We start from the raw sequence: 25,637 nt of genomic DNA on the forward strand, positions 1-25,637 counted from the left end.
ACCTTTATTACTTTGCATATTACTCTCATCGAAATGTGTTTGGATAAGCCGTTGATGGCTGGCAGCTGATAAATGATAATAGCAGGTTTGGATTTTTGTTTACCACGGCTTGGGGCTGCCTTGTATTTGTCTGCAAAGCAATGCGCGCGCTTGGGCACTGTGGGTGTGCTGCTACTGCCACCCAGTGGCCTGAGACCTGTTCCTTAAGGAGCAAAAAAAAAAAAAAAAAGTTGACATTACCGCGAGCCACTGTGATCGCTTTGTGTGCAGTGTTGAATACATTAACTATTTCACGACCTATTTTATTTTTCCCGAAAAAAAATAAAATAACTTCTGGCATATATCACTTGCATTCTTTATAAGTGTATATTTGGAAAAATAGTTAATTAAAAAAACACTCATCGTTTGGGGTTACAAACCCTAGGATTTAATAATTATAATCTAGTGCCAGAGAAGTGAAAATGATTACCAAACGCCTACAATACATAGTAATCAGTGTTAATCTATAGACACACACATAAATAGCACAAATTATCAATACATAAGGGTTAAAGGGTCTATATTATAGTATTTTAAGTTTTCTACTGTAAACTTATCTAATTGTTGGAATCTTACCATTGGGACTTCAATATCTTATGAAATGTGAGTTTTTTTTTCAGTGGCTTGAATACTAACCAGAAAAAGATACTGCTTGAAGTGAAAATGATCACCAAACGCCGACAATACATAGTAATCAGTGTTAATCTATAGACACACACATAAATAGCACAAATTATCAATACATAAGGGTAAAGGGTCTATATTAATAGTATTTTAAGCTTTCTACTGTAAGCGTATGCATATAAATGTTGGAATCTTACCATTGGTGCATTGGGACTTCAATATCTTATGAAATGTGAGGTTATTTTCCAGTGGCTTGAATACTAACCAGAGAAAGATACTGCTTGTTCACTGAAACACTACGTCTCACCGTGTGTCTGCAGCACCCCCTAAATGACGGCGTTCTGAAGTCGACGGCCATGGAAAATCAACAGATAAACTAATGTAGTAGTGATCAGTAATGGGAGTCATATGCAGAGTGAACGAAAAAGCAAAAAAACATGAGGTTTACTGATATTGAAATGAACTGGAATTGCCAAACAAGCAAAAGACATGTCAAGAGATCTGTTATTTGGCCTTTTAGATGTGATTTTCACAAGAAAAAAAAATGTTTTGTCTTTTATTTGTATCCAAATACTAAAATAGTCAATAGCCACAGCTCCACTGTAGAAATACAGGATGCTCTGATTACTTTCAAATCACCTTCAAGGTAATATTTTGGTTTTGCAAGTGAGGAAAAGGATGATGACATTTTGGCAGATAAACTAGTTTGTCTCCTTTTATGTTGACATTTGAAGCTTGATTGTTGATTTTCTACTACTCTGCACAAAAAAGAAAATAGAAAATGTAAAGTAGGCATTATTTTACATGACAAATTTTGCAAGTCTTGTCTCACGGACTTAATCTAGTGAGACAGCTCATCTCTTGGGATTTGTGTCTTGCCCCATCCCTATTAACAAGACTATAGGCTTATGTTGTCCATTCTAGTGGTTGATATGTCTATGAGCCAAAACAATGAATACACTTGCGTTTGGTAAATATAATTATGATAATGTTTATCACAAAACAAAAAACAAACACTTTTGAATTAGTCCCCAGAGCAACATTGATATTCAGAGACACCGTACACAGTTTAATTTTCAGTCAGCCAAGCCTTTATGAGTTTGCACATACCCCCTGCGGTGCACTCACATAACCCCGGTAGGAAAACACTTCAATGGAGGACCTAATCCAAGGCAATATTCAGGGGCCAGATTTGGCTGATTATGATGTGAGGCAGACATGTAAATCTTTGGTTTGCCCAAGGGGAGGGAAGAGACAGCATCGCAATAAGAGCTAGCCCCTCTGCGTTCCACAAAACAACGATCACATTAATAACAAAGCCTTTTATCAATCTGTGTTTTCCTTTGGCATAGACAGTGCTTTTTACAGTAAAATATTTTGCAAATATCATAGCTAGGCCAGTCAATCCTTTCATCACGTGAAACTGCAGTATGCAAATTGAGACGTCTACACTTCAGAAAATATGATGATGATCAAAGTGTGAAACCAACTGAAAAAATTGCTGGCACCAGTGCTACCAGTGCAAAAGTTAGTGTCGAACCCTGCTCATTTCTATTCAGTGTGTTGCTCCTTCTGGAGCGCCACCATACTTTAAATTACAGTCATGCGGACACAAACGGGGTCAAATAATACTACTAGGTAATATGCTGTAATGTTTGTCACTTTCACAGAGGCTAAAGACTTCGGCAAACGCCTTTACGTCTCAAAACAAATATCTAGCTCAACCATTAGCATATCAATAGCATTTTCTCTTTATGTTAGCATTTACTGTAGCTAGCAGTCCACAGGCAATGCCGTCAGTTGGGTTTTCAATACATAGCATGTCATTCTTTGTTTTATGTTGAGTGGAAAATTCAGCTGGGAGTGAAATTCAACAGTTTTAGAGTTCTTATTCAATATAAGGTTGACTATTTGCCAAAAATGATCAATGACAAAGAGACGCAATAGGTCACAAATTCATACGTACATACCTCGAGAAAAACGCCATGGACTTTACTGTCTGCTGTTGAGAGAATGAAAAATAGCTGCCTTACAGATCACTTTGGTCAATTGCAACCTTATCATGAGGCTACATCCAGTGGGATTTAAATGTAAAGACATCTTGTGAACACAAATGAAGACATTGGCCCTCAGGAGGATATCCAAAGAATAACTTAGCATTTTCAGAACACGTGCTGCACATCATGAAACATTATTTGGTAAACTAACATTCAAGACACTTTAGCGTTGGTATTTTTTACCAATTTTTTTCTGTATCTGGACCATTTTTGGGTAATTTTATTCTTCATCATTGTCAGAGTATTTTAGCCAAGGGATGGCACAATCCTGGTAATGTGATCACTACGTGGTCGTACCATGTTGAACGTTGGCATGTATTAACTCAGGTGAAATTTTGGGACAATAGCATCCTATTGTAAAGGGACAATGTGTAAGATTTAGACCATTTTTCATTAAAAAAAGGAATAAATGAATTTCAAAAACTTGCAAAAAAATGTGTTCTTAACGACCAACAGTATGTTGTAAATATATCCGTAGGTCTAGTTGGAAATGGTATTAAATGGGGTTGTCACTCCTACGGAGGCTGCCATGTCTATTATAGCTACGGACGAAGGTAAATGCAGCAATAATTATTGTTTGAATGATGACTGCCTATAATTCAAATACTCAGTGAAATTAATTGACTGAAATTCAATGGTGGGGCACATCTTGTTTTTGATCTAAGTATTTGATAATGACCCATGTACAATGTGGTGCTACTGCCCCTATGCATGCTAAGTACCAAGCATGCATGATGCAGGTTCTCCTTCAACTATCGTACACGAAACTCATCTGCCAATTAGCATTCATCATTGGGCACTTTGAGTCCTATTGTGCTCTCAGCTTAATGGACAGTCGATTCACATTTCCCAAGCTTCAGGCATCTAATGAGGCCTATTAGGTCGGTGTCCGTATTGCGCGGTGCCACCCACCGTCACGCGGCTCGGCCGAGTTGCTGATCACATTACCGCCACCTCCTGCACTCCACAAAATGAAACTTTTCTCAATCAAGCGAAAAGTTTTTTGTCAATAATGCTGCGCTGAAGGAAGAATGCGTTTCCGGTTGACGCCGCGAGGCCGGCGAGGATCTGGGCCTAATTAGGATGTGCTCTGAAGAGAAAAACATGCTTGAGTAGTGGTTGTGCCCGTCTTGAAGTAATGCTGTGGTAATGAGACTCAGTGGTTGCACGGGTCCTCATTCCGTTCAATTGTGAAAGAAAACATCTGTGTCCAGCTCCATCAGTGAAAAAACGACCGCATCAGCGTCAACGCATCAGCTTCGGCGGCCTCTTCATGCATTTATTATCTCGTACATTAACTCTCAAATGTGATGCATTATTAACGAGTGGGGTAGTAGTTAGGGTGATGGTGAGCACGGCAGGGCATAAAATAGCCTTCAATCCATACATTCGTACAACCTCATTACCTACTATCAGCCACAAATATTGATTCCTTCAAGTCCATTTGTGGACTCAGCAGCAATTAGACAGTCTTTGTCAAGGGTATAAATAGGCACTAACAATATACACTGATCCACCGCTATGTTGACCACTTGGGCAACATGATGGTAGCTATCAAAAGCGAGGTAGGCAGTCCGTCGGGACTGACGGACGCCCGTTTTGCCGGTGACGACGAATAATGAGAAACTTAATAAAAGTTTGTTTTTTTCTAAAGACCAACTAAGCGTTGAACGTGGGTTTTCGTCCAGCATCTTATTTGTCATTCATCGGTAGCGTTGGTCATTCAACAGGTTAAAATAAATAAAGAAAACATTGACAGAAAGCGGGTTTTTGTCATTGTTTTTGCCACTCCATGGTAGTGTTGGACATTTTGATGGTTTAAAATAAATAAATAAATGTGAAAAAAAGTAAGCATTGACGGGAAATGGCTTTTCACCCATCATCGTATTCGTTACTCCTCAGCAGAGGTGGGCAGTACCGCCGTAAAGAAAAATAAAAGAAACCCAACATTGACGGAAAGTGTGTTTTCATCTACCGTTGTATCCGTCATTCACCGACAAAGATGTGCAGTCCATCGGTTTGAAAACAAAAAAGTAAGCATAAACAGAAAGTGGATTTTTGTCATTGTAGTTGTCACTCACCGGTGGAGGTTGGAAGTCAGCTAATTAAAAATCACTGTAAAAATCAGTCATCGGCAGAGGTGTCCACTCTGTCGGTTAAAAAAAAATTCACCCAGCGAAGCATTGAAAAAAAGTTGGTTTCCATCCGTCATTGTATTCATCGCTCACCCGCAGAGCGGTCCGGTCCCTATCCAGAGAGAGGGTCCACTCCATAGAAACTTAAATGCATCATAGAAGTGTTCAAAAAGTACAAAAACGTAAATATCTAGCGTGTGATTCTTTGCTGCCTGTTAGTTCCCGGCTGCTACGCCTCAGTCAATGCAGTTAACACTAATTTAACTAACACTCAGACAATTAGGGGCTCTGTTGTGCATCAAGGGGTGAAAGGCCAATTATTTTGTCTATTTGCATGCATTATCATTGAGGTCCAGTGTCAACGTCGTTTGTAAATGAGCCCCCAGTCCACAGCTTGTTTAGCGTCCAATTTATATGTGATTAGAGAGCATTCAATGCGAAACCCAACCCACCTCATAATTACTAATTAGCCGATGTAATATCGAGGTGTAATAATGAGTCGGGCAAACGAGAGCAGAAAAGATCACGTAATTACTCCGGCAACGGGGGGGGGGGGGGGGGGGGGGGGGGGATTGAAAACTCAAGTCGACCGGTGGACGCGGCTGGGGGGTTGTGGGTAAGCTAATTAAACAAGTGCTGTAATAGGAGAGAAGAACACGTATTTGTCATTAGCGTCTGCAGGAGCAGTGCGAGGAGGTGAATGTTTGTAAAGAGCTCATGTCACCGAAAGCAGAAGACCGAGCGGGTCCAAAATTGTTCGTACCTCTTTGAACCCAGCATGAATGTACAATTCAAAATATTGAAATGTGTTCAAACATACTTGCTGATTTGAACATATTTGCAGGGATGTTCAAACATTTTTAAATGTACGTTTGCAAGTATAGTTAATATGTATTTGACAATAGGTTCAAAAATAATTTTAACATCATCGCAAATCCATTCAAACCTCTTTGCAAGCGCGTCCAAACCAATGTACTTGCAAACTTATTTGAAAGCATTTGCGTATAGTGATACTTCTACTTACAAAATAGTTCCAGAAGTCATTTCGTAGAGTGATTTTTTTTGTAAGTAGCTTTTTCCATGTAAATAGCCTAATTCATTCCAAGGCACCTAAAATGATCCCAAACCATTTAAATCTTCATATTAATCATAGTACAGTAGTTGATGCATACGAATGCAGTTCATTTTTCTGCCTTGGGATGGCACTGGTGTATGGGTGCTGTATGCAAAGAACTTTGTTTAAGTCGTTTTATTTGATTATTATTTCCAGCAATCTAGGCATCATTTACAAGTCCACAGGAGCAATAATATTTATGTTTTGTTAATTCTACGCATCTAAGTTTACATAAGTTTAGGATTGAGATCTTGCAAAGTATTTTCTGTGTGTTGTGTTATTCGTCCCTCTAGCTAGCTTGCTAACGACGCTAATGTCAGACACGACAGCGAGTTATTTAACTAGCGAATCAAGCGGGAGTGTTAAGGGAATTTTTTGCAATTTTGAAGTGCAATTTGAATATTTGCTCGTAGATTTGAATGTACCTGCAAACTTATTTGAACGCATGTGTAAGTACTTTTGAAGGTAATTGTATTCGCTCATACGTTTGCAAATACGTTGAGACAATTGCACACCTTATAAAACCGGGATGTAATCCCTCGAGAACAGTGGTCCCCAAAACTTTTATCACCACAGACCGGTCCCGCTGATGGGGCCTTCAAAATAATACACAGATACAGCACGAAACAAATATAAAGTGCACATAAAATTTGAATTCAGCATTAACGCCAATTTACTAGGAGCCCTGAGCTTGTTTTTCCCGCACCATCTAGGAGTGATGAAAGAAAATGACATCCAAAGTGTGTTGCTTGTATCCAGTCAAGTCCATTGTTTTGTTTTTCTCGCAGTTTATTACAGAAAAGCCCGCTTTACGCAGATCGGAAATCCCAAACAGCTCCAGCAGCTGATCATCATCTTGCACAGCCTTGCTAAGATTGAGCTGATTTGGCTAGAAAGTAGCACTCCAACTCCTTATCGTGACAAATCATTAAATCAAGTAGGACTTGTGGGATTGCGCGTTAAAAGCCATTTTCCTTGGTTGTAAGCTCTTCTCCTTTATATACGCCGTGAGTGAAACGTTGGCTCTAAAGTGACCGAAACGAATCCAAGAAAACCTAGTTTTCGATTTTTTTTTCCCCCCCAAAATCAAATATTTCAGACTCAAATAATACATAAATCAGAAAAGATAAATGTTTTCAGGTGCGGCCCGGTACCAGTTGATCCGGTAGTTGAGGACACCTGCTCTAGAATAGGAAACAACACCCAGTGACAGTACACAATTTTGAGGCTTTACAAACTGTAATACATTTTATTAATATACCTTCATAAAACAAGTTTAAGACTGTATCAAAAACTCAGTAAAAACATTAGATTTTTTGTTCTTTTTTTTGTACATTTTTCTAATGGTGCTATCAGGTATGAAATGTACATAATTCACATATTTGTTGCGATCATATTCAGATGGTACTATTTCTTCGTGATGGGCAGGTAAACGTTGTTGCACACTATAAAGTTCATAATCATGACAGTGATCATAAGTCTAAGCATACGATTAAAAAATAAAATCATTTCTCACGGTGGCCCTTCCGCTCCCAACTATGTTGACTGGTAAAACACGAACATGATGGAGTTCTTTAATTTCACAGGCACACAATTATTTACAACATACTCATGTGTGACACCAAAAGGTCAAGCACTGAAGCGCGCTCCACACCTCGGCTCAACTAAAAGCGCACAGCTCACTTTCACGTTTCACACCGTAAACCCTACAATGACTCATCATCTCTGTTGAGGCTTGACGTCTGACAAGCAATGCTCGCATGTGAGAGTTCTACTTTCAAAACGGTTTTAGCTCAACATAAAAAAAACAAAACAACCCTAAACTGATGAGAGTCTGAAAAAAAAAATTGGTAGTGTGTTTGAATGGAAATGCTAAACCAAGCAGAATTCTTTCATGGACTGTGACATGTGGTCAAATGTCCCCCTGGTAGCAAAGCAGAATTCCGCAGGTTGCCTTCTTTGTTGACCTAGCAACATCCCGGACTCGTCGTCACCATAGTGACAAGACAAAACATCTCAGACGGCAAGTGGCACAAAAAAAAAAAAAAAAAAAACACATGAAAATTATCATGTAATCAATTAAAAATACAATTTGTTTCTTATTTGACTTGTGAGTTTTGTATGAGATTGTGTTACGGGGTGTCCCGATCTGCTATTGACATTTGATCACAGCACAATATCAGCCACCTTTCTGATTATATGATCTAAATCCAAAATCTCTGATATTGGCATTCATAACAGAGGTCATTAAATGTATGTATTTTATTTGTTTTAGAGAAGTTGAATTTATGTAACCCAAATGTTTGACATAGATGTTTTCTCATACTGTACCTACTACTATTGCTGAAGTTCTTTTTTTAAAAGCATCATCAAGTCTCTGAGCACTTCATACTAAAAATAAAAAAAATGAAATCCTCTACCGTTCTTGTTGATATCAGATTCATATTAGTATTAAAGAATACCCTGCAATATCAGTATCGTATCGACATAAAGTTGTATCGGGACGACCTTAGTTATGATGACATTTAATGGGTACAGCCAAGAAGAAGCAAAAAGTATTAATTGATTTTTTAAATACATATCATAAAGTGTGTGAATGTGTTTGTTTCCCATTTGGCTTGTGGTGTTGAATTCCCCCTGCCAACTCAGAGGACCGATCCAAGTGCTCCAGCTCTCAAAATGCACATGAAGGGAGAGCCGCAGGTCTGCTTGAGTCTCTCCTGCTCTAATATTTTCTATACAATAGAAATACTGTAGTACGTCGTTGAGATAGAAGAGACTCGTCTTCTGGGCAAAACAGACAAAGCGTTTGTGGAAAGAGTCAAAAGCAGATCTGAAGAACAAAAAGTGAGATGGGGTCATGGAATTCCAAAGTGTTCTCCGCCTAGTTTGCGTGTTTCTGTAGAATGATCGTATCCATGTTGGTCAAAATCTACGCATCATTGAAATCCGTGTGGAATTAGTTTTGAACAAGCATCCCTACAGTGCACCTGAAATCCGAAGGACGAGCTCCGGTGAGCGTTAGGGAGGCACGTAAGGGGGTGGCGACCTGTAGGAGGTCATGTTTTTGGGCCGAGATCCTTTGCCTTCCATGGGGACGGTGAAAGGCGGCGGCGGCTGGTATGGAGGTGCGTTGGGGTCGTCGTCTTGATAGACGGAATACTCTTCCAACAAATCCTGGTTGAGCAGGGTGCTGTGAGGGCCGGCCATATTGGGGTACTCCGGAGGCGGGAGCGGCGGCTTCTCCTCCTGAAGGATGAGCGGGATGCTGGAGGACGGCGGGGACTTGGAATCGTCCAGCTCGTCAGCAAATATGATGGGGACGCCTTTTTTGATGAAGGTAGCCTGTTCCTCCATGGTCATCTTCCCCCTGCGCTTCTTGCGGTAGCACACCATGGCGATGACACCGGCGATTAAAAGGAGCGCCGCGACCACCACCGCCGGGATGACCGTATGCAGGTAGACGTCGTCACTGCTCCTCCGACCGGGCCCCGCCGTGGGACTCGTGGAGGGGAGGTCAGAGATGGGCGGGACCTCTCCCGGCGGGATAAACGTGAAGCTTTGACATTTGTTTGCGCCGCGGACTGAGATGTTGATGGGTTTGAATTCCGGCTCCATGGCTTTGACAAAGGCGGCTTTGGGTGCGCCATGGGGATCAGCGATCCTGTTGCTGAGAGCTGCGATCTGCTCCTTGGGACAAGGACTCTGCGGGAGACTGTTGTTGGTCCATTCGACCACGATGGAGCCCTTGGTGATGCTTTGTAAGGTCACAGTGCTGCTGTTGCGATCACCAAGAGCGTAAGCTAACTTCTTGGTCAGGAGAATCTTTTTATGGACGTCAGCGCTGAGAGTTTTGGGGTCACCGTGAAAACGGGCAGCGAAAACCACCGAGGTTTTATCTTGAGTTGACCAATTGTTTACTTGAACCTCAAACGCATCCATGACACTCCTCCCACCTTTATCCGTCGCCAACATGAAGTACTCGTGTTTGCCCTTGTGCTGCGCCTCAGGAAGGCCGTACAAAAGCTGGATGGTGCTGTTGAACTGAATCCAGGACGTTTCACTGACGGCCTCTCTGGGGGGATGTTTCAAGGTCAAACGCAGCTTGTCGGCCGTTCCGTCTTCTTTGTCGAAGAACGTATCCGGGGGAATCTTCAGCTCGAAGTAGGTGCCGACCCATGCGTTGACTTGGTCGATAGGGTTGCGGATCTCCGGCATATTGTTGAAGTCTGGAGCCAACGGGAGAGGGGTGGTCCGTTTGGGCGGTTTGGGCGTGGTGGACTTAGGTTCCCTGGGAGCCGGGGTTGACGTTTTGGGCTTCTTGGGCTTCCTTGTGCCCGAGGGTTTCGGCTTTTTGGTGGTGCTCGGAAGAGTTGGGACGGCGGTGGCTTCCACAAACGTAGGTCTGGTCACGGTGGGCTGGATGACGATGGAGCTTGTCGATACCAAAACCTTAGTGGGTAGGGGGGGTCCAAAAACGGGTGTGTGGGCGATCTGATCTCGGACCCTCATAGTGGGCTTGACGGGAAGAGGTAAAGGACCGCGGACAGGTGGTGCCGAGACGTCAGTTGCGGGGGCGATTGAGGGTGAAGTCGGGCTGGGGACAATGCGAACAGGGGGTTCTGGGTAAGTGCTGGGTGGGAGCAACGAGGGCACAGGAGTAGGGGTGTTGTACAACTGTCGTTTGACCCGTTTCACCACATGAGGCTTCTTGTTGGCAATGTGCCAACCAACCACGGGGTACGCCAGTCTGGCCGACATGGTGCCGTCCTTTGCGGAGGACTGCACAACGCCGATGTCAGGGATACTGCTCTGCTGAAGGGCGCATCCCAGTTTCCATGAGAGCAGAACTCCGTTCTCCACCACTTTCTTGGCATTCCCCGGTCCCGCAATGAAAGCAGACATGTCAAACAAGCGGTTGTTGACAACGGGGGCGGCACGCATATGTTCAACGGGGACATCTGAGAATCTTTTCATCACAGTCAGTAAAGTGACCCTCTCTTCAGCAGCCATCTTTGTCAAGTCAGCATCAAGTATGACAGTGAGGACAGTGACGGGCTCGTCGGGGCCACAAGTGAAAGGGTGCAGGACACTCGCATCAGACTGCAGCGCCAGCAGGGACGCTTCGGCGTCTGCCCGTTCCTCAGGGTGAACTTCGACCGAAAAGACCGTACTGGGAAACTCTCGGCCGTCAGTCTTCTCATATGTGTCTCGTCCGGATGCTGCAATATGGTACACACCTTTATCTTGCTCCAGGGCCAGGCCTCTCAAAGTGCAGCTCTCTTTGTCCCAATAGAGCCAATGCGGCAATGCTGTCTGTCCCAGCTCAGTAAGCTACAGAAACACAAACACAAGTCAGTGAATTACCCAACCAATAACTGCCTTACATGTATGGAAAAACATACTCCGGTCTCTGACTAACAAAAGTGACAGAGGGTAAGAGTTACGACTTTACCACCGCTGTATCGATCAAATGGTGCAAAAGCCTCAAGCCGTTAAACTATGAGAGCTATTGCTCATTTGAAGTTATTGCTGTACATTGTGCGGCCTGGAACAAATTAATCGTGGCAACAATGAATTCTGGTCCACAAATATGGAGGAAGATCGCCGTCAAAAAGACATGTGCGTGTTCGACCATTTGTATCCGCAAAATAGTTCCCGTTTGTAAGTACAAATCTAAATGTTTAAGATGTATTACCCAGCCCCCCAAAAGAGAGCTCAGTGTACTTATATCAGTCCTTTCCAATTATAAAGAAAATTTTCAACAACTGCTCACAACCTAAAATGAGTTTGGCCCCTCTGGTCTAAGCAGAAAAAAACCCAAGTGCATCTAAGTGCCTGAAAAAAAAGCCAATCCTTATTTTCATCAGCGCCCCCCCAGACATTGCCATCTAGGGGTGTCTGCCCCACTATTTGAGAAACAATGACTTACATGGAGATTACAGCTGGCGTTGGCAGCAACCAGTGGAATCCTCAGCTGGAACACCTGGCCCACAATGGCTGAGGAGTCTGGAATGCCAGTCTGCACACCCCCATGGTTCACTGGCGACTCTGGCGTAGCCGTGGTCGCAGAGGCAGAACTGAGCTCGGAGAGCACGGACGACTGCATGGACGCCTCTAAATCAACGTTGAACCCTTCCACTTGTGCGTCGTGTTGTTCCGATGCAGCTACCAGAGCGGCGGTCATCACAAACCCGATTAGCAGTGAGCTAGTCCGATACATCCCGGCTTTCCCACTGCCCATCTCGCCCATTTTGTAGTGCATGGCAGTAGGCCCTCGAATTGCCTAACAGATGTCTATGAACGACTTAAGAGGCCACATGCACGGAATTCAGTCAGACGATTCGCTTAGGGTCAGATTTCCTTGTTCTTGGCTGTGCTCAATGATTGAGTTTTTCTTTTCGTTGTCCTTGGAGATCCATCAAGAGGGTCTTTGGCAGCTGGTTAGACAGCCATGCCAGGCAGCTGCAAAATAAGACAAACAAATATTAATTTGAGGTGGGGGAAAAAAAAAATCATAAACCATGAAAAAAAAACTGTGGTAAAAATATCCAAGTAGAGTTTTGAATTGAAACCCTCATGTTAGATTCATGTCTAAATTTGGTCTTTCATGTCAAATACATTTGGGGGAAAAAAAAAGGATTTGCCCAGAGGCTTGGGTTTGACTCCGAATGAGCACCACACCTCACCTCGGGCTATTAGCACACACAGCAAACAATCTGAGCATCAAAGTGAGTGCTCTACAATGTGTCCTAGATTCCATCCTGCTAACTCACAGTGAGCATTAGCCACCATTGCCCCAATATCCTCACTTCCAAATATTGCAATGCTGATTTGCACTTTTATAACTTGATATTCTAATATGCAACAGAAGAAAATGCAAATGAAACAAAAGGACTGATAAGCATTGCTTACTGGCCTGAGGACACAACATGACATTATAGTGTTGATACAAGTGAACCATGGAATGAAAGCAGTATAATAAGTGGCCCAAACCAAACGGCAGCAGTTTTCAACTATTTGACAAACACAAATGCCATCAGCAGGGAAAAAAGGGTTTGTGTAGTTAATAAAAATGAGCAAACCAATTATAATTAAAAAATGGGGTAAAAAAAAAAAATGTATTGATACATTTCTATTGACAAAACACAAATAAAAACAAGGTAAAGAAATCTGCTAACTCATATGCGATTTTATGGAAAATGCTCTTCATATTTATCTTGTCAATTTTTATAGCAAAAATGCTCTTCATATTTATCTGTCAATTTATTTCATAGATGAGCTTTCAAGGTTTTTCCACATTCATTTGGGCTTTACAGGTTTTATTGAAGGTATACAATACCATCAGACAGCACCTTTCACTCAACTTTCTCACTGTGGAAGTTGGGTAATGTGTGTGTGTGTTTGTTTTCACCAATTACTATGACTCACAAATACTCTAGGACAGGGGTATTCAAATGAGCGTATTAGTACCCCGGGGGTATGTGGAAGCACTTCTGAGGGTATGTGAGATACACGTTTTCTGCATGTATCAACAAGAACACTACTTTCTTTTCAAAATAAAAGCAAAGGAATTGGAATACGAAGCAACTTATTTCTAAAATGTTGTAGTGACTATTGCAAAATGTTTTTTTTTTCCTTTGTTTTGTTAAGTTCTGTACATATGCGCATTGTCATCAGTGACACAACTCTGTGGCAAACAAGCCAGGAATAAAACAGATGATAAAGCACGATCTATCATCTAGAGTTGCTGGATAAAATACACCTAGAATAGCACAACAAATGCAGTTCCAAAGCTTAATGAACCAGAGATGGCCTAACACTCTTTGTTTTGTTTTGTTTGTTGTCATCTAAAAATGCTTTGCGCAGGTTTGGAGATATTTGGCTGAAAACAAATCAGAGGGGCTACATCATTGAGAGGTTCAGATCCACTGCTATAAGAGTATGTTTTTTTAGTGAAGAGGCTGTTTTGTGTAGAATACTTCACAATCAGATTAGAAAGTGCACCACAAAAACTCACCCCTTAGCAGCTAGGCAAGGAAAGCATGACTTACACAAAGCGGACTAACACTGTTCGAATGCTAAACATTTTCACACATAAAAAAAAAAAAACCTAACAAGACATTAACATTAGTTTTCATTGCAGTAATTATTAGCCAAAACAATATTTAACTCGCTCTCTTGAGAAAGCAATTGCTACAGAGAAACTGCATCACTGATCACATGTGCTCACATTTCCCCATAAAGATATACAGTACATGTGGAAAAATTGCCTCGTTATATTTCAAATCTGATGTTGTGGCAGCACAATTATTCACAAAGTTAAAATTAGCTGAATGTGTGTAATATTTACATTTAATATATGGATACATATCTCATTAAACAACAGTCAGCCAACCACCAGTGGGAGAACGCATGCATTAAGTGGCCTAAATAATAAGCCAGAAGCTAGACTTTTTATTCGATTAGCATTTGGAAACATTTTAGCTTATCAATCTGCTATTGTATTAGCAGAAATGATACGTGCTTTTATTTATTTATTTATTTTGTAGTATGAAATGTTGGAAAGGACTTGATTAAGTGATGCTATTCAAACCACGGGCATTCAACAGTAGGTGTAAGAAAATGCCCCAAACATTTGGGTTACATACTTTTAACCTCAAACATAAGAATGTATTGCAAAATGAAGGGTCTCGTATGGGTGTTAATATTGGAAAATTTTAGACGGATACAGTCCAATTGTTTTTTGTTTTTGTTTTGGGGGGGCTGATATTGAGTCGGTATCCAACATCAATATTGACTCTTAATACCCCTATTTAAATACCAGGTTAAATACATTTTTTTAATCATTTATTTTGAACTGGTAATCCAAGTAAACCTACATTTCACGAGAAAAACTATTGAAACAGTTAAGAAAAATCATGCTATTAAAAAAAAAAAAAATCTTAACAGGATGAATATATATAAGTAATGAAGCGGTTACCCTATTGATCAAAAATAATCATTATTATCATTTTGGAGATATTTGTTCCGCTCTATAAACATATCATTGTACGTTGTTATCATCTTCACAATGTTAAGCTCTGGAATTGCAAAATAAAACTGAATTAAAACATGCTTGCAGTGTCGCCTCGAATGTCCCGGGGGAAAACTAAAGCTCACATGAATATAGAGCTGTTATTGTGCGCTTATTAAAATCTCATTTTAAACATCAGACCGATTTAATGTATGGTAAACAGTACAGTGGCAGATTTGCTTCTGGGTGCTTTGACTAAGACCTGCCAGCATGAGTGGAATGAGGGCTGAAGCAAATTACGTTGACCGCAACGGCATTCTTGCTGGATGTCGTTCAAAGAATAGTTAAAAATTGAAAACTATCACGAATAATTAAATCAGGGATGCACAGTTGGTGCTCAGGGCCAATTGAATTGACGTGGCACATGCAGCAGCCTCTCCAAAGAGCCTGAGCTGAATAACAAACATCCACAAGACAAGCTTGTATGGCCCTCCTCGCTGGCCAACAAACTCATGGAGCATGTGGCATTAAAAATAAATAAATAAAGAGATATGCATGTACCTAATCCACCAGTGCTTGGCGACGTGAAAATTGTTTTCTGACAAGAACTGTGCTTATGTGCAGCCTGGCAAAAGCTTGGCAAATCCTTAAAACTTGAATGTGAAAACGGGCTGCGATTATGATCCAATTTGGGGCAGAGAACGCCAACGTGCAGCTAGCCAATTGCAAACACTCAAATACGGGGTTGGGGGGGACGTGGAAAACAGAATAATGACAACCAGGCAAAGGTATAAAACATGGACAGAAATGACAGAAAATTGCCACTCGAGATTTAATAACATCCACGGAGGGGCAGTGCTCGGAAATAACAGACGCTGAAATAAACATTTGACGTCTGCGTGGTCTTTGGGGTCATCCACATACCATTTTTTTTTCTTTAAATCTGGATGCTCGATTCCCTTTTTTTTATTGTATGCTGGCGAAAGCGTGTGTTCTCACTAGGCCCGCGTCGTTTGCCCTCGGTCCGACTACAATCACAATTCGGGCCCTACGAATAATTAGGGGCAACAACGTCCGATATTGTGTCACTTGAGCCGTTCCAGACACGTTGTGTTTGCGTGAACATTCAAGCCAAACGTTATTATCGAGCAAAAACTATGAAAAGCTTGCCCGAGCCGCTTTTTCGCTCTGTCCCGCATTCGGCTTGGCCGAAGCTAGCCGAGGTGCACCTGTTTTAATTCTAAGCGGGCAAGACGAGAACAGAGCGAGAGCCGCTGCCGAGGCCGACTCGATCGCACAACCGCACACGGCGGCCGAGCGTGCCGCTTGGGCGCTAACATACGTGTCCGCGGGCAATGAAAGAAACCGGGACCGAAAAAGCGTCGTCAAAGTCGAGCCGAGCGAACTGAGTGCTCGTTGTCTCGCGAGCGTTGCTAACTAGCAAGCCACAACCGAGACAATTTAACATTGATGATAAATGTCACGTTTCTCCGTCCCGTTGGGGGAGGAAAATTCGCTATGTTCACCGCGACAGCGAGCGGCGCTTAACGCGAGGGCGAGGGTGTCTTTTTCGAAGGCAAAAGAGTGCTGCAAGCACAATATATACTGACCTTGTTAGCGAGCTAACGTTAGCTACCTCGCGCCGCCGTAATGTCGCCTCCGCGATGAGCCTGAACGCAGCGCCGCCGAGGCTTCCGAATTGCCATCCAAAGTGCGCTTTGTCCGGCAAAGAAAGAGACGGGATGCTGGGCTCGGTTCTTCGGTTCATTAATGGACGCCAGCCCACTGCTGGGGATCGTGATAAGGTTGCTGGCTCCCCCCGCTTGCCTGCCTGCCTGCCTACCTCCGTCTGTCTGTCCGTCCGTCAGTCCTCCTACTGGGCACCAGCACGACAGGTTGAGGAGGCCACTGAGCTGCCTGGAGGGCGGGAGTGGCTCCTCCCTCTTTGGGGGGTAACCTGCAAGACATCGAGGTGAAACTTCAAACATTTAACTTTCGCTCTTTGCGCAAATGCTCGAATCGGTTGTCTGACTAGTTAACTCAACTCAACTCAACTCAACAAAAGCATTCAAATTATGCTTCCAGCAAGTTTCTACAAGCTGTTTCAACACAAACACCATTTACTGAAATCTGTGTTTTTAAACGTGATTGTTTACACATTTGAAATACGTTTATGAACAAAGATCGGTATTTGTTTTCTGTTCACAACTTCCGTCATCACTTCCGTTGCCAATGGCTGAACCAATGTCCCGTTTTGGGGATCTCTTGAAAAGTGACTACAGTATATGGGAAATACGAGGATTTCGCCCAATACCATTGATATTCCCAATGACTGTGAGAACTCTTATAATAATAATAATATACTTCCATTTTGTTGCTGAACCAATTATTGTCTATCTGTGTTGCGAGGAATAAGAAACTGCAATATACTGTAAATCCTAATCAGCATTAGTACTGAGTTTATGGGGCCTTTTTAAGGCCCTTAGTTTGTTTTAAATACCCAAGATGTTTTTTTTTTTTTTTTTTTACTTATCTGTTCAGTTACATCAACAGTGACATAAACAACTTGAATGGTCATTTAATTAGTGTTTTGCTTTTCACCAAACAGCTGCTCAATGAAAGACCGTTGAGTTGAGTCCAGTGGACTGATGGGACTATATATGCCCCCCCCCCCCCCCCCCCCCCCACACACACACACACACACACACAAAATGATGTGATATGCCCACACAGTGAGTCCTGACTGAAATGAAGCAAAGAACATGAAACATGAAAAAGACCTGATTTTACCCTTTAACCTTCTCTGGCACATTTGGACTCCTAAAGTTTGCTTTCTACTTCAGACAAAATACCTCTCCTGGAGGGACTGTTCTGTTCTCTCTATCCACACACACAAATGCCTATTTTGAATAATGTTGATATCAATCATTCTTGGAATTGCTTTTGACCACTATTCTGGGCTGTTGGTCAGAAAATGTATGCTGTCGATGTAAAAGTTATACCAATGTACTCTGAAATTCAGTCTTGTGTCTTCCGGGTTCATTGTTGTCAGGAACGATCTGTGCACTGCAGTCAAGGACCATTTGTGGTCGAAAGGTTATGTTTGTATAAAGAGGCATGTCTGAATGGGGACTTTTTTTTTCCTGTTGCACAAAAAATGAGGGAAAACAGCAATTGATTCCATAATAAAACATTGCAGCAGAAATCCGATTTTGACAGCTATTCCGTAAATTCTTGCTGTAATTAAAACGTGTATTGTACTTAATTATATGAAATGCGTTTAATAAAACCTTGTAAGCCACGGAAAAGTTTTCCTTTTGAATTCAAAATCCCCTTCCAAGACCCCTCACCATACACAGGCCAACGGTAGTGCTAGATCGCTAGCGCTAAGCTAACAAATGAGGGTTTTTTTTTTCCCCATCCAGCGTCCAACTTTGCAAACGCCCTTGGTGCTAGCATAACAAAGTAACAATAAACGTGTTGATACACTACCTAGATGTCTTTAATTGACTGATTACGGTTTTATATAATCCTCATTAGCCGGTTAAAACGTGCATGAACACTTCCTCCCTGATGATAATATGCTAAGACACATTTGAGCCAAATCAGAAAATTCTGATTCATAAATTGTTTCCAACAGTCAAAACACAATTGACCCCAAGTCAGCGGTGGTTCAATCCTTGCTCTAGTAAAAATTCAAGCAATTTGAACAAATATCTATAAAATGTGAAAAAATAAAAATCAATGTATTCTTAGTGGACTTGTTGTCAGGGACTTGGACTTGACTTGGACCAATGGTCATTGATTTGAGACTTGACTTGGACTTGGAACCTAAAGACTTGGAGTTCGCCTTTGAGACTTGTGCCCATCTCTGGTCCAACTGCTGCTTGTTGGGAAGTCAGTTGAGTCATCTGCCACCATACAGTGCCTGTATCTCAGATTTGAGCATTCAAGGCAAGGGGAAGAAAAAATTGTGGGAACGGTTCTCCAAAGGCTAGCAAGTACTCTCATTCATATCTCAAGGCACAAGTATCCACAACTGCATAGCAACACAAAACTCCATCATGTTTTGCCTCTCGTGTTATATGATCTTGATTAAAGGAAGGTGACTTGTGGTGCTTCACATCATTGCTTTCCACCATCATGTGTAGCAAAGCATTCCTTGAGTGTAATTCTCTCCACCCAGATGACTCCTCTTTTTTTTTCTTTCAGGCTAGAAGAAAAACACCCAAAGATGGAGATGTTTTCTCGTTGGAGCGTATGTGAGCTTATGCATGGCTGCTTGTAATATCCTGCATTGTAATGGCTTTAAATGGGACACCGTCTCCATCGGGAACGGTGCTCGGGAAAAGGAAGTTGAAAAGACTGACAGCCAGCATTGAAGAGGAGGTAAAGCGCCGCATTAGAACCTTCAAATGAAAGCGCAGATGTCATTAAGGTGATAAATACCATGCAAATGGTTGCTCTCATTATGTGCTCACACACAAACAAATGATTAGATGTTGCTTATTCCGCGGTGCCGCTGATGTGACGGCATCGTCATGCATTGTGACAAACTGAATTCATGACAGCAAAGAAAAGGCTTTGGTACAGTAATAGAAAAAAAATTCTTGGCAAACACGGTTATGATTAGAAGATGAAGAAAAAGAGCTTGTCTGTTGTAGTTCACAAACATGCCAATCATTGGAATCCCTCTGACTCTTTGTTCACCCCGCCAGGCGACGGGATAAAATGCTAGTGTCTCGTATCTGCAAATACATACTAGAAAACATATATATATATTTTTAACTCATTCACTGCTATATCCATGGTTATAGACCTCAAAGGTTGATTTTAACTGAGCTGGCAGTGAATACGTTAACGCTTTTACTCCAATTGGTGGCTATATCCTGAGACGCAGCGTACTCATTTGTGTCCACAGTAGTGGACATTTGTGGTCCATTTCTTGTTATTTCTGATGTGCTCTGTCGGGGACATCCTGCCTTTCCAATGACGTCTCATGTGTTTTGGTGGGATGCAAATTACTTTGCTGTCTTGCTGAGACAAAATGAACAGAGCAGTGAACACAAATGAATAGGCTGGCTCTCAGGAGGAAACATCAAAAATCAATTTTAACCGGGATGGCAGTGAATGAGTCAATTAGCTGCATCTGTTCCAAATAAAGAAGCAGCTTTGATGAAGCTTACACAAGAATGAATATATCCATCCATTTTCTATAGTCGCTTATCCTCAGTAAGATCGCTGGCTTGCTGGGGGCTATCCCAGCATTTTACATTAAATTTAGAATCCAGTGCTGTAGGTGTACTGGAAGGTTTTTTATCTTCTTTTTTTTTCTAAATCAAATGTGGATTTCCACGTCATATAATGCTCACACAATATTAGCGATGTTATTGGGATTGGACTACTGTAATTTGTTGTTGAGCATAAGATACATTTTCCTGCTAACAAGAAAATTGTCCAAGATAAGGTAGCATACGCGTATTGGCTGCTATCGTGGACCAATTTTATGACCACGAATGAGAAATTAAAGTTGAGAAGAAGAGAAAATTGCCATTAATTTTATTTAAGGAAAATGGTAAGTTGGAATTTGTAGGTATTTCTTTAAAAATGATCTGTCTTTGTTTGTTTTGTTTTTTTGTGGGGAAATTTTGTGTATCAAAAGTACTAGAAAAGTTGACTACTTGTACTGGTACCAGCACGAAAAAAAAGCAACTTGAAATATCTCGCAATTATTGTAAATTCGTCTTTTACACCGCCCATCCAAGATTATGCAACTTGCAAAACCTCGATTTCACGCTTCAGACACATTAATCAAAAACATTCATCAAATGAATCTGATTCTTTGTCCCGCCCAATTGCCCCTCCTAAAATGGTTTCTTGTTCTTGTTGAACCATCTTTTTTGGGGCGGTTATACAAGTAACCCTTAAAGTTGTGTTGCCTTCTTTTTTTTTTTTTTTTACACAATTGTTCCTATAGTGTAAAGCTCAAATTGTTGAGCGCACATGCATTAAAATGCAAATTCATGAAGCCGAGATGGTAAAAACTAACATTCCCTAACTTTCCTTGTAATCCACGCAGGCTGTTTTCCCGGATGAATGTATGAGCTTCATCTCATTTAGCCAAAACACTCATGCACAAAAACACCTGCAGGCCCGCTCGACCATGATTGCTACACCGCAGACGAGCTTCCGGGCCGCTGCACAATTTGACTCTTGATGTATGAGCAGCAGCGAGCGCAGAAAGAGAGCAGATTAGGAATCAGCTGACTCCCCACATTTCCTTCCGAGTGACTTATTAGAAAGGTTATTCTGAGCGCTCTGTTGCACCGCTGGAGGGGGTCGGAGGAGTAGCCAGACGCTCACTGGAGCACATTTCTCCCCCATGATGCTATATGACTTTGGACAACTCTTATCAGCTTTACTTAACAACACAATAAAAAAAAATAACCTTTTCTACGCGTCATGCTCCAGTTTACTCGTGTCGCAGTAATCATTCTGCGATGAGGCACCTTGGTGGTGTACAGCTGTCACTCTCCTCGGAAAGGAAGTGAAATGTGATGGAGAGGCCTATCGTCGGACTCCCGGAAGATTTGTTGATGTGCGCTGTGTGCTTGTTTTCATTCCTTTGTTATGTCGGGCTGATAAAAGGGCAGGAAGCCGGATTCGCTGTGCCGTTCGTGTTTGCACATGCTCCAGGTCATCAGTTCCAGCAGCTCAGCACAAACAAGATATTCCTACCGGCCCCATCACCTGTGCGTGTTGACTCAGACAGCCGTTATTAAAGAGAAGCTTGCATCTTCTTCATGTTAAAGACCCTCGAAAGTGAATTCTGAGATTTGTTTCAAGATATGTTATACTGTCAGGTCATGGACACAATTCTCATCTTCTGGAGTGAAACTACCACTGAAGTAGTTTTGAACGCAAATAAATAAGTTGTGTGTTACCCATAGACTTTTGAGTTTCAATCTTAGGCTTGGAACTAGTGGAATCAGGAAATCAATAGTTAAAAAGGTAGGAGTGCGTTGAATCAAACCAAATCATTGAACTTTAAAATATACCTTCCTTGAATCATATTGCATCAGAGTGGAGATGGATGGAGCTCGAAGCTTGATTTTGGTGTTGTTGTTTTTTCATCATCGGTAGAGAGAAAGTGGAAGAGAGAACGCGAGAGATAGGCTTCAATTTTGATGTGAATTTTTAATATAATCATTTACATTTTGCAGAGAGCGGGTGAGGAGAGAAAGAGGGAAGGAGAGAGAGATAGAAAGTGCGAAGGAGAGCTTCATTTTGATGTAATTTTTTCAGCGGCTTGATCATTTAAAATTACACATCCCTATGGTGGAGACAGAGAGAGGGGAGAGAGTTGGCGATAGAGAAAGAGGCTTCATTGTGATGAGATATTTTTTGAAGCATTCAAATTTGATTGTATCACTGATTAGAACCAGATTACACTATTGCGATATAAATGATCGGCCCTTAAACATGCATCATTCTCTGTAGGAGCCTGAAGAAAGACCCCCAACTGCCCCTCTGTCGAGGGTAATGGTGGTGCTTTCATGAGCAAACAGGTCTAATGACTCCCAAACACATTATGAGGACATCAGCGGGTTTCAAAATCATCAGTGTGGCTGACCCGCAGCAGGGAGAAGGAAACAAAGTGTCTCCAAAGCTCCGGCATGTGGGGAACAGCAACAATATATCAGAACTTGGTGCACTTTGGGGTCATGAAAAAATGGCAGCATTAGTGTTTGCAATACAATGAAATGCCATGTAAACAAACCAAGTTTAAAGCAACTCAGTTTTTAAAATATGATTAGGAAAGATCATTTAGACTATCAGACTATCACTGTGACGGACAAAATTCATGAAGTTGCAATCATGCAATTATTTTTGTGTAGGTGTTGTGGTGGTATTTTTGAGTGTCCTTATAAGGCAGGCTCAGATAATGTACATATGTCAGCAAATGGTGTTGAAACGTTGCCTGGCTGCCAACTTTCTAAATGTTAGCAATTCTGACAGCATTAATCCCTGGATTGTGTTATCGATTGTTTAATTAATAGTTTGAAATGTGCATATATTTCCTTTGACCACCTTTGGAGGGTTCAACTTGCTTTAGCTAGTTGTGGGATTCTACGAGTTTGTGCTGCCACTGTTTTGGACTTACTGTATGAAAGATTATTTTTTTGTTCATTTAGAAATCACCCAGCCTCCCATCTACTCCAAGCTCACCTGAAATAGTACCAGTAATTTGTGCTCCATTTGTCCTGTGAATAAGTCTGTTTGTGCTGCCAAGACTGTATAGATGTTATTTTTTCATGTCCTTTTTCATGACGTTTCCCAACCCTCCATCAACTGAAAAATGGACTCAAAATGGTACAGTATGTTCATTTCTCTTTTTTTTTTTTTTTTTTTTGCTTTTAGGATCAAATGTAAGTATGACTGAAAAAAAATTCAGTGATGCATCGAACCTGCAAAAATTGCACTAATTACAGTACTTTTTTCACAGCACTCTCTATTTTCACTTTGCAGGACTGACGGAGCACCCCAAATTGTTTTTTTCCATGGCAACATCCATGTGAGTCCTTTGCAGAATGCTGGTTAGTGCAGCTTCACTGACGCTAATCATCACCTTGCTCTGTTCTGTTCTGTATTTATTAACCAGACAGGATGTTCACTTGGAATGCAGGTGTGTTCCCTCTCAGTGAGCGCATGAACTGTAATAAAGCGAAAAAGAATATAACAACGAGGACTGACCAATGTCAGGTTAAAGGCGCTAAAACTCACACCTCGGCCTGTCATTTTCAACCAGATAAAACGAAGAGTCAGAGGTCAAGGAAGTATTTTTATCTGTCTTGTTGCAGTGATATTCACATTGTGTACAAGAGAGGGCTGGGATAAAATGACTCAAGGCTAGATAACCCAGGAACACATGCATGCAGGCATGTGGGAAGGTGTGAAATGAAACCAGATGGTATTACAAGAAATTCCTTATTGTAGTCGTAACTGTGACAAGTGCCACCCGAAAGGAAACAAATAATCACCGCTGAAGGAGGCCAAATGACGGCATCCAAAGTTTGCTATTGTGTGGCTCAGTGTGTCCTCCCACGAGCTCCTCCAAGGTTGTCTCCTGGACTTTACCTGGGTTCAGGGAGAATTTGTGCCAGAGTCCAGTTCTCAGAGAAGTATGTGTCTGCGGCCTCCATACCCGAGTTCAGTTAGCCAAATCCGTCAACACTCTCTCATTGAACAGATAAGGGCCTAATCTACCGGGCGGGCAGGGTAGAGCGCCACTAACACAAGGCCACGCTTGTCACTTTGTGCACATTCCAGGAATGTGTGGAGGCATGTGCAGGCAAACAAAAGCCCGAGGATGTTTTGTGTTTGTGCTCAGAGGTTCCTAAATAATGACACGGAACACACTCATATATTATGCTGCTCCCCAGAGTTGCCCTTCAAAAGCTATTTTTTCTTTGTTCTCAGGTAACATGCCTTTCTCCGACTTGCTCCAATGCTCAAAAATTGAACGACGTTAGTCATTTGTTCATTTGTGAGTTCTGATCGTACCTTGCTAAATGTTTTGGCTGTGGCAAAAAAAATACTCGAATTGGAAAACAATTCTTACCATTTAGGGAAGCCACTTTCAGACGATAGTGTTCCCTCGTTTATTGCGAATGTTACATTCCCCCAAATTTGCTTTTGTTCCAAGTTTGTTTCTTTTGCTAATAAAACTAATACATAATTTTATGTATTTTATATGTTTTTTCGTCTGCTCCAACTTAGAAGGAGTAAATATCAAGAAAAAGCAAGGTGAATCTGCAAAATATGGTCATCAATGAAAATCCCCAGAGTGGAGGATGAATTTTGTTTTTAATCATTAAAATTGCTAGTTTTTGACCAGTCCGACGTACAAGGAAGAAAAATTGCGATGTAAACCTGCAATTGAAAAAGTTATGGTCATGAATGAAAATCTAAGATAGAGTGAAGCCACAATAACCAAACCGCGATATAGCGAGGGAACACTGTACTCAAATGAGCAAAGATAGGATTTTGTAAGTAAGTAAGAGTGAAAGATTCTGTGCGGGTGAACGTGGCAGATATGTGCAAAAAAAACCAAAATACAATAAGATATTAAAACACAAAAACAGAGTTTGTGTGTGTGTGTTTGAGTGAGTAATATAGCAATAGATCAATAAAAATTTGATTCCCAGGGTCTATATGCATCATGTTAAATGTTAAATTTTATTCAGCACCTTGGAACGTCAACGATTTTATTATCGTCTCATCTGCCTGAAAATATTTTCACTAATGCACATCTGTATATACCCTCACAAAATAAAGGCATGCTATGTTATGCAAAGGAGTCAGATTCACATAGATTAGCGCAAGTTGGATTTATGTTCCAATTAATGTGTTCTTAATTTGAAAACAACAATTCTATCACTGCCTTAAATAAGCATTCAATTAGATGTGCCTCTACCTGCAGAAACCTTGTTTAAATCTCACATACGCCAAGTACGCGTCATGTGATGAGGTTCCATGTACTGGTGTATAATATGCCCCCTCATCTTTGGATGGATTTTTTTTTTTTTGGGGGGGGGGGGCAAAAATGCATGCTGTTCTAGAAAAATCGTGACGTGTATATTTCTGCTGTG

General features: G+C 41.5%; 1 protein-coding gene across 1 annotated transcript; it reads right to left on the reverse strand.

The window, feature by feature from the left end:
* Nucleotides 1-7,189: 7,189 nt before the first annotated feature.
* Nucleotides 7,190-16,867, reverse strand: LOC148427198 (dystroglycan 1-like). The gene is made up of 3 exons (XM_088439159.1): nt 16,596-16,867; nt 11,902-12,434; nt 7,190-11,303 (listed from the first exon to the last, which is right to left on the reverse strand). The coding sequence occupies exons 2-3, from the start codon at nt 12,232-12,234 to the stop codon at nt 8,991-8,993; spliced, it is 2,646 nt and encodes an 881-aa protein (XP_088295285.1). The 5' UTR covers nt 12,235-12,434; nt 16,596-16,867; the 3' UTR covers nt 7,190-8,990.
* Nucleotides 16,868-25,637: the final 8,770 nt, after the last annotated feature.

Source organism: Hippichthys cyanospilos, chromosome 2 (genome assembly GCF_059441005.1).
Source record: "Hippichthys cyanospilos isolate Australia breed blue-spotted pipefish chromosome 2, RoL_Hcya_1.0, whole genome shotgun sequence".
Classification (NCBI taxonomy): domain Eukaryota; kingdom Metazoa; phylum Chordata; class Actinopteri; order Syngnathiformes; family Syngnathidae; genus Hippichthys; species Hippichthys cyanospilos.